The sequence below is a fragment of the Dacryopinax primogenitus genome, assembly GCF_000292625.1.
Source record: "Dacryopinax primogenitus strain DJM-731 SS1 chromosome Unknown DACRYscaffold_16, whole genome shotgun sequence".
NCBI classification, from domain to species: domain Eukaryota; kingdom Fungi; phylum Basidiomycota; class Dacrymycetes; order Dacrymycetales; family Dacrymycetaceae; genus Dacryopinax; species Dacryopinax primogenitus.
The window spans coordinates 836421-846020 of record NW_024467213.1 but is presented as its reverse complement, the minus strand read 5'-3'; the positions used below and the strand labels follow the sequence as shown (position 1 = coordinate 846020).

Here is a 9600-nt window from a genome sequence, read left to right as displayed (position 1 = left end):
GAACCGGTACTCCGTCTCGACCACCCGTGCATGGCCAGTTGTGGTCGTTGCAAGTATCTGTCGTCCCGTTGCATGTGCGGTTTCCGGTACCGGAGCAATGATGGGTCATCGTGGTTCGAAGACGACTGTCGAGTAGAAAGATGACTATTGAGTAGAAAGCTGCCAGTGGGGAGACACTTGTCATAGTGGAGGACAATGCCTTGCTGGCAGCAGCAACTCATTTGACCATGGTGCATGCTTCGCCGCATTAATGTTCCACCATAGTTGGTATGGTCAGAGAACCTCAGACATTTCAACATGTGATTGACGCAGCAGCCACCCACGGCAAAATATCACCCCGCCCTTCGAGTGCACAAAGGTATGACGGCATACATGAGAACAAGGAGAGGGCAGAGTTGCGCGCGTATTTCCGGGTGACACTGCACCGGATCAATCCGGCTCTGTTTAAGGCGTATTGGGTAGGTGTCGAGATGCGCGCTATTCGACTCGCACTCGCAGCGCCCTATCCGAGCAACACGGAAATCTGGCTCGAAAACTATAGCAAATTCACCTCGACCGCAGCTCGTGAGGGCAAGTGGTGGCGCGTGAACAACTTGGAAGTTATGACCCCCAAGGAGCTGGAGGGCTGGGGCGCTCAGGAATGGAAGACGGTTCAGAGGGAACTCTTGGAAGAACGTTATGGGCAGACAACCGCTGAACATACAGCCTGAAGCAGCGCAGTACATATAACAGTCCAAACCAGTTCGACACGCACCCTCCTTCTCCCTACCCTCCGCGATACGCTTGAGCAAGGGGAGAGAGAGAAGAACAGGTGGCGAGCAGTCTGGCGTTGACGAAGTACGGGGAGACCCTCCGGTAGATCACCTGGCGAAGGGAACGTCAGAGGGAGAGGGAGATGATGCATGGACGATGGGGAGCCGCTAGTCGGCCATATCGACTCTGTGACCTCCGTCGCCTTCTCTGGCGACAGCAAACGCATCGCGTCCGTATCTGACGAGGGCACAGTGAGGGTGTGGAATACGGAGACAAGACAGATGATGGGGGAGCTGCTGATCGGTCACACGAGTTTTGTCACGGCTGTTGCCTTCTTCGGAACAGCCAGGGCCTTCTGTCCGGATCCTATGACCGTACAGTGAGGGTGTGGAATGTGGAGACTAAGGAGGACTGGCGAGGTGGACCACCTATCCAATAGCTCATATCGGAACCTTGTTTGGGCCTCTCGACACATTCCGAGCATAACATTGATACGGAGCTCTCCAAATCGACTCGAAAGCGGCACATGCCAAATCATCACCTGGGCGTTCCTCGAGCCCATCACTGGACGAATCTGGCTGATTGCAGGACACGGCGGCAATTGATTCACTGGCTGATCATCCCACGCCGATCGTCTCAACAAGTGAAGTTATAGACGGAGAAGAAGGCTTTGACCCCGATGATTCCGAACCCCAAGTCTGCATCCTAGGAAGCAGTAGGTTGTCTCCATTTGAGCGGCATGGCATGACACAGCCCTACATTCCCCCGCCGAATGCCAAAAGAGCTATTTGGTTTAACCCCCGCACGGGGTGGATCGTGGGAAATAAGAGGGACTTTCTGTTTTGGGTCCCTCTACAGATACTGCCCCGATTGTCTAGTCATCATCTGGTTCGGGTTATTCGTGGCCCAACCTATGAGGTTGATCTGAGCCGGTTTGTCCACGGTACACAATGGACAGAGTGCTACAGACCTAGCACTAGCTAGTTACTTGTTGAACATGACCGGGAACAAGGCCTTTTGATAATTTGATCACAAGTTACTAGTAGAAATTATGTGACAATGCACTGCCGGCTCGGGCAGTGGCAGTGAGGGCTCGGTGTTCTAAAATAATTGTCGGTGCTTGAGTAATCAGGGTATGACGTCCTCTGTTCATTCAGCAAACAGCAGCACAGAGGGGCGAGTCACGGGGAAAAGAGGGATGAATGCACTTTTATGTTCTCCTGCTTTTCTTCCCCCGACGTTCACAAGAAGCGACAACTTGACTTCCCTTTTGAAGAGAGCAACTACTGAGGTTCAAAGAGTCACACCAACAGCGTCGTTTGCCGTCTCCGGACCCGAATCTTCCAAATCTGTTTGCCAACATCGACAACAACTAGAGGAATGACATTCCAAACACCCGGTTCGACAACGACGATAGTGCAGCCCCCTTTGCTGGCACACATATCCCCCGTTTTATCGCATCAGCATCCCTCTGAACCCCAACCTTCTCTCACACCGCAGATGTCCCAGACCTCGCCAATGTCCATCATGATGGGGAAGGCGAACGGCGACCCATCTGGAAAACGCCGGGGGAAGAGCTTCATGGAGCGAATCAGGCATTTCACACCGAGTTGGTTCGCCGTGACCATGGGTAAGTTCTCCCTCCATCGTGCGGTACGAGTGGCTGACCAATCTTACAGGCACCGGGGTGCTCCCCGTCGTCTTCCACCAGCTGCCGTACGGTCTCGCCCAGCACTTGTACTGGCCATGCGTCGCCCTCCTGGGACTGAACGTCGTTCTTCTTTTCCTGTTCACCATCGCTACCGTCTTGCGGTACATCTTCTTCCCCGGAATCTTCAGACTCATGCTTCTTCACCCTCAGCAATCGCTCTTCCTCGGTACGATCCCGATGGGCTTCGCGACGGCCATCAACGCGGCTACGAGTTTGTTGGTGGAGACGAAGGGCTGGGGCGGGGACGGACTGCTTGATTTCTTGTGGGGGATGTACTGGTTCGACTTTGCCCTGAGCGCCGTAGTCTGCGTAGGGATGATCCACGTCGTGTACGTCTTGCTCTTCCCTCCTGACCCCAGCAGCAGCTAACAACCACCTCCAGGTCGACGAAGCACCCGCTCACCCTCGACCAAATCACCGCAACCATCCTTCTCCCCTTCGTCCCGCCCATCGTCGCTGCCGCCCTAGGCGCACAACTCGGCACCGCACTGGCAGAGACACACCCCGGCCGTGCCCAGCTCACGCTGTTCGTCTCCTACGCCTCGCTAGGTCTCGGCCTGCCAACAGCGATGCTCCTGCTCTCCGCGTACACTGTTCGGCTCGTATTGCAGGGTGCTCCTCCCCGGGGTGCGTTGACATCCGTCGTGCTCCCTCTCGGGCCGCTCGGGCAGGGCGGACTGGCGTTCATCTCCCTCGGCGAGCTAGCACAGAAGATCGTCACCCTCCAAGACCTGGAGACGTCGACCATCCCCACAAACAGCATCTTCGGCGTAGGCGTCATGGGCGACTTTGCATTCATATACGGCGTGGTGAGCGGGATGCTGCTCTGGGGGTTCGGGCTGTGTTGGTTGTGCCTCGCGTTGGAGACATTCGGGGAAGCCATCTTCAGGAAACAAGGGCCAAAGTTCGGGATGCCCTGGTGGGGCCTGACTTTCCCCCTCGGAGTATACACGCTCCTGACGCTGAGCCTGTCTGTCGCCCTCGCTCCTACGCCCATCTCCTTCTTCCTCGAAGCGCTCGGCTCTGCGCTGGCAGCGACGCTCTTCCTCATCTGGCTCTACGTGGCCATGCGCACACTCATATTGGGTATCGAGGGGAGCATGTTCGACGCTCCTTGTCTGCAGAATCTGGAGGAATTGCCGATGCTGGCTGCTGATGGGCCAGGTCCTGAGGAAGAGGAAATCGAGATGGAGGCAAGAAGTTGGAGGGATGGGAGCGTGAGGACTATGGCGGAGTAGGCTTAGTTAACGGTGCAGGGGGTTGTAGGATGGGATAGAGAGAGGAAGAGAGAGGTAAAAGCGAGGTGAAATGTGTAAGCAGTTAGGAGTATTACGCCATCTTGTGCGGTATTGCGACATCGATGAAGTGAAGTTCGCAAATAGAGTGGAAAGTGAAGCATTTTTTTGTTATTTTCTATAGTGGTCTACCGTACACTATGCGCTAGTTATGCTGAGCAGGTTATGATGGAGGAGGAGGAAGAACGAGGGGGATGGGGGGGATTGGTGGAGCAGAGGGAGGAAGAGCAGGGAGTAGCAACGTCGAGGAGAGGAAGCAACCTGAGCGGCGTCATCTATTTCAGGGATGCTTTCATAGAGAGAAGGCTGATTGAGCCCTTTCAGATTCATCTAATGGAGGCGCTCAAGGAGGCCGGTCAATCGGGATAGTTCTCCCGGTCGATGTGAGTACCAAACCACTCACCTTATTTGTTCTCATTGACCATAGGACAGGGGACATTCATTGTTGGTGAGAAAATCTTCTCAGAGTCTATGTACACGGGAGCAAGCGGAGTTCGGATCTGACCAATCTTCAAAGACCACAACCGGCGGAGTTCCATGTATCACAAGGCGGAATGTGCTTCCGGTGGGAAGACGGACCGCGGGAGCTGATGAGCCAATAGGCGTTGCGCTGTGGGGCTCGGAAGCAAGCGGCATGAGATGCACTGCCATGTCCGGGAATGCGGAGTTGTAACTGTCAAGGAAGAAAGTGAGGTGAAATGGCTTGAACTGAACGATTCTGTCTTTGTCCGCTTGTTCTCTTTGGTCCGATCTAGTCTCTGTCTCTAGTCTCTGTTGTCAATGTCTGGGAAGAACAGGATCGCACCCTAGAATCTCTCTTGCACCCGCGGTGGCAAGATCACAAACCGTGCGAGGCGGGTCGACACATCCCATTCGCTTGCTCTGCTTTTTAACTGAGTTCAAATTTCAGTCTCCTCTCCAAAGGCTTGCCTCTTTCTGGAAAATCCACCGACCGAAACATGCCATTGCAAGGGCAGTAGTTTGCTTCTCCGGCTCTGTATCATCGCTTGAGACAACCAATCCCCTCGGTGCTTCACACGGCCCTGCATCCTCTCATCCAACTACGCTCCGACCTCGACGCGATTGGCACGGCTCCCCGACGGCTGCTTGCTACGCAGGGAAATACGGAAAGCACGGATCACGGAAACCGCACTTTCTCGCCCTTTGCCCGACTTTGCCGTTGCGAGCCGACTGGTCCAGTTTGTACCTTCTCCAAGCTAGTCGAACGCCTTGCGGGCACTTTGGTCTCTCGCAAATTCTCAGAGCACAACCTTGGATACATCTAGTTCTGAGGTACCGTTCCTCCCTGTCTCATGTCGCACCCCCTGGCTGTTCAATATACTCTTTCTGGAATAATGGAATTCATCCCACATGCCCGCAAGAAGCGTACTTGAACGCCCCGTCCTGCGTTCACCCCCAAGCTCGTGTGCAAATCTCTCTTCCCCTGATCCGTATTCGCACACAGCCCGCTCCACTCTCCCCGTACCTGCCAGCCTCATATATCCCCTCCTTCGTACCTGACGCCCTCTTCCCTTCTTTCCCCTCCCGCTTCTCTTGCTCGTTCCCCCGTGCAAGTCCCCTTTCCCACCTCTTCCATCTCTTCCCTCTCACTTCCCCTGGCTCTCAGCATGGACGACCCAGTGAAAGACAGCTACGACCTCGAGTCCATCGGCGGGGACAGCTCGACCGTCGTCTCCCAACCCTTGCCGCGTCATGCGCACTCCTACTCCCGCACCCGTACAGAGGGGCACATCCACCTTCCCCCCGGTGTGGGCATAGACCTTCACCGCCCTCCTACGCGTGGTGCGCCCAACACCACGAGTCGCGTGCCGATAGAGTTCCGCACTCTTAGCATCCAGATCGAGGAGACGCGTCAGTCTGAAGCTCGCACGGGGGAAAAGGAAACGCGCGGTCCTGCCGTTGTCAAAGGCTAGCATGTCTACCACTCATCCTCATCCCAACTAACGCACCTTGCAGAGCTGCTTGATCTCGACTGGCACATCCTCCCAGCAGAAGACGTCCTCCAGCGGCTCTCTACTTCTCAGCAAGTCGGCCTCGACCAGTCCCAAGCAGCTCGGCGTCTCCAGCAACATGGGAAGAACGTCATCTCCCCTCCTCCGTCCAATCTGCTCCTCAAGATCATCGGCTACTTCTTCGGAGGATTCGGAAGCCTGCTCTTCGTCGCTAGTATAATTTGTTTCCTCGCCTGGAAGCCACTTGGATTCCCGGATCCTCAGGCGAGCAACCTCGCTCTTGCGGTGGTCCTGCTCATCGTCGTCCTCATCCAAGCTGTATGTCCAACCAACTTCTCTCCAATGAACCGCCCACTGATCACGTGGAACAGGCCTTCAACGCCTGGCAAGACTTTTCAACCTCGCGTACTATGGCTAGTATCACGAACATGCTGCCTGCCGACGTGTCGATCATCCGTGATGGCCAGCAGCGCACTATTCCGGCGCCTCAGCTCGTGCCGGGTGATATTGTCAACATCTCCTTGGGTCAGAAGCTGCCTGCGGATATGAGGGTATACTCTACCTTCATCTGTGAAACCAGAGACTGATAAGGGACAGCTGCTTGACGTATCCGGTGATTTGAGGTTCGACCGTGCCGTCCTGACTGGGGAGAGTATCCCTGTTGCCGCTACAGTAGAGAAGACGGACGAGAACTTCCTGGAGAGTAAGCCCGCACACTTCCATTAGACCTCAGGCCTGATGCGCTTCCTACAGCTAAGAACATTGCCCTCCAAGGCACGCTCTGTGTTGCCGGGTCAGGCTTGGGCGTCGTCATCCAGACTGGCGACTTGACCGTCTTCGGCCGCATCGCGAAACTTTCAAACAAGTCCGCGACGCATATGCCTACACTTGTAATCGAGATCCTTCGTTTTGTCCTTCTGATTGCTAGCATGGCCATTGGGGTTGCTGTCATCATCGTATGTCGCCTCCCTGGTTGTAGTGTACCAGGATTCACATGTTGCAGGTCATCCTTTGGGGCGCATGGTTGCACAAGGCACAGCCCAACTTGTGAGTCCACTGATGGCTGACCATCGCTCATGCTGATTTTGATGGGGTAGCATCAACGTGCCCACCCTGCTCATTGATGTCGTCTCGGTCTGCGTTGCCTTCATCCCCGAGGGTCTGCCTGTCTGCGTCACTCTATCCCTCGCTAGGACTGCGCAAGTTCTGTCGCAGAACAAGGTAAGCTCCATTATCTCTATATGGGGTGCCCAGTCTAACGCAAACGCAGATTCTCTGTAAAACATTGTCGACAGTTGAGACGCTTGGCGCCGTCAACGTCATCTGCTCCGACAAGACGGGCACCCTAACCGAGAACCGGATGACAGTAGAACACTGCTACACGCTAGATGATGAGTTTACCACTCCCGAAGCACGTGATAAGATCGTCAAAGGAGGCATACCGGGCGAGGTTGTACGCGTGCTGCAGACAATTGGTGCAATGTGCAATGCTGCCAAATTTGTGGCCGATGAGAAGACTGTTACCGGACATGGCAAGATTGCTGGAGACGCGACCGATACTGCTATCCTTCAATTTGGTATGCTTGATGCTTGTTTAATCGATCATTGAGCAAACGTCTGATCCTCGACTGTAGCTGAGAGCCTTTCGTCAGCGGAAGACATTCGAGCGCAGTATACGGAGATCTATAGGCAATCCTTTAGCGTGCGTGTGTTCGGAACAGCACTGAAACATACTCACGTCCTCTATCGATAGTCAAAGACCAAGTACATGCTAAAGCTCGTTTCTGAGACCGCCAGCAAAGGCAATAGCGAATGCACGATGTTCATCAAGGGTGCTCCTGATGTGCTGTGGGAAAGGTGCGGCCACTGCTTCGCCTCTACTACTGGCAACAGTGTGCCGCTTGACCGCGAGTCGATGGCCAAGCTTGTGGCAGTCCAAGAGCACTGGGCATCCCAGGGTCAGCGGGTCCTGCTGCTTGCACGCAAGAAGATCTCGCTAGAGCTGCTTCCTAAAGATGGTAGGATATATTCGACCCTCGATCCTGAGCCCATACAAACTAACATGGACAACAGCGGCGAAGGGCACTCCTTTGTATGATCAGGTAATTGGTGATTTGGCCTACGACCTGGAAATTGTCGGCTTGGTATGTTCCTACGATCATGTTGCCCTGCGAGATGCTGACTGTGCATGTCAGCTTGGAATCGTGGACCCCCCTCGGGCCGATATTCCTGAAACAGTCCGTGTTTGCCGCAGTGCTGGGATTCGTTTCTTCATCGTGACTGGAGACCATCCCAATACTGCTGTTACGATTGCAGCCAAGTGCGGGATTGTGACTCACCCTGAGAAAATTCATCAGTAGGATTAGATCACACTTCTTTAACGAGTCGTTGCTGAACGAACTGTAGCTTCTCCGATCTCGATCCCACTATGGACACCACTGATATTGCACATTTCACCTTCGACAACGAAAACCGCGAAGTGAACGCCGTGGTTCTTGATGGGTCCGACCTTACCAAAATGACGACTGCCCAATGGGATCAGGTCTGTCAGTACGAAGAGATTGTATTTGCCCGTACCTCTCCTGAGCAGAAGCTTCGCATCGTCACTGAGATGCAGTCTCACGGGAATATCGTCGGCATGACCGGAGATGGCGTGAACGATGCACCCTCTCTCAAGGCAGCTAATATGGGTATTGGTACGCACCATTGTAGTTCTCTCTCTCAACGCTCTCTGATGTGTCGAAAGCGATGGGTTCTGGCAGTGATGTCGCCATGGAAGCGTCAGACATGGTCCTTCTTGGTCCATTTTCTACGATCGTTGTTGCAATCCAGTACGGTCGCCTTGTCTTCGACAATCTTAAGAAGACGTATGTGCTATTCATCTTTCTTCATTGGAAGTGGCTCATTTCCTCGAAGCGTGCTCTACCTGCTTCCCGCTGGTTCATTCTCTGAGCTCATGCCTGTCATCTTCAACGTGCTGTTCGGCTTGCCTCAGATTCTCTCCAACCTACAAATGATTATCATTTGCGTCGGCACAGACGTTCTTCCCGCGTTGTCGCTCGTCATGGAGAAGCCGGAGGCCGACCTGCTCCTCCGTCGTCCTCGCATCCCCAAGAAGGACCGTCTGGCCAATTGGCGCCTCATCATTCACGCATATTTCTTCCTTGGTATCCTGGAGTCTCTGTGCGCAATGGCTTTGGCATACTGGTTCCTCCAGCGCAAAGGCATTCCTTTCTCGGCGATGTGGCTCACGTACGGCAACCTGCCCCCAGACATCGACCCGGATAATTTCAATGAGTTGCTCAATCAGGCTCAATCCGTTTACTTTTTCACGCTAGTCATCATGCGTAAGTGCCCTCACTGGTATCTTTTCCGGCGCATACTAAATTTCTCGTCCAGAATGGGGAAATCTGCTATCCACTCGTACGCGTCGGCTGTCAATCTTCCAGCACCCGCCAATCTTCAATCGCGCTACACAGAATCTGTATCTCTTCGGAGCGATGGCTTGCGCGCTTGGGATTGCTGTTTTCTTCAGCTACATTCCATTCTTCCAGAACGTATTCTTGACGCGTGGTGTTCCTGTCGAACACTACTTCCTCCCACTTGCGTTCGGCATTGGTATTGTGAGTTTCCTATCAACTTGTGAGGTTCGTATCGCTCACGTCCTCTCAGCTCTTGATTGATGAGTGCCGCAAATACGGTGTTCGGAAGTGGCCGAAGGGTATTCTTGCTTGGGTGGCCTGGTAACACAAGTGTTCGCTGGTGTGCGTGTCAATTGTGAAGATACGCATAATCCAGCAGCTTTCTCATCCCTTCGCTCTGCAATCTATCCTATCCATAATAGACAGGCTGTCGAGTGTACCACGTT

The 9600-nt window shown here is 54.1% G+C and overlaps 3 protein-coding genes across 3 annotated transcripts; all 3 read left to right on the top strand.

The window, feature by feature from the left end:
- Positions 1–269: 269 nt before the first annotated feature.
- DACRYDRAFT_110170 (uncharacterized protein) lies at positions 270–710 on the top strand (the record flags this gene model as incomplete). The annotated part of the gene is made up of 1 exon (XM_040769018.1): positions 270–710. The coding sequence occupies one exon, from the start codon at positions 270–272 to the stop codon at positions 708–710; it is 441 nt and encodes a 146-aa protein (XP_040626346.1).
- A 1302-nt stretch (positions 711–2012) lies between these two features.
- Positions 2013–3781, top strand: DACRYDRAFT_23973 (uncharacterized protein). Its single transcript, XM_040773490.1, has 3 exons — positions 2013–2383; positions 2433–2793; positions 2847–3781. The coding sequence occupies exons 1-3, from the start codon at positions 2335–2337 to the stop codon at positions 3700–3702; spliced, it is 1266 nt and encodes a 421-aa protein (XP_040626345.1). The 5' UTR covers positions 2013–2334; the 3' UTR covers positions 3703–3781.
- Positions 3782–5387: 1606 nt separating this feature from the next.
- Positions 5388–9600, top strand: DACRYDRAFT_118157 (sodium-potassium ATPase; the record flags this gene model as incomplete). Its single annotated transcript, XM_040770535.1, has 17 exons — positions 5388–5670; positions 5737–6050; positions 6104–6283; positions 6330–6435; positions 6486–6688; positions 6736–6779; positions 6830–6953; positions 7003–7309; positions 7367–7434; positions 7486–7750; positions 7806–7876; positions 7928–8088; positions 8139–8428; positions 8479–8599; positions 8649–9079; positions 9132–9355; positions 9405–9600. The coding sequence occupies 17 exons, from the start codon at positions 5388–5390 to the stop codon at positions 9477–9479; spliced, it is 3267 nt and encodes a 1088-aa protein (XP_040626344.1). The 3' UTR covers positions 9480–9600.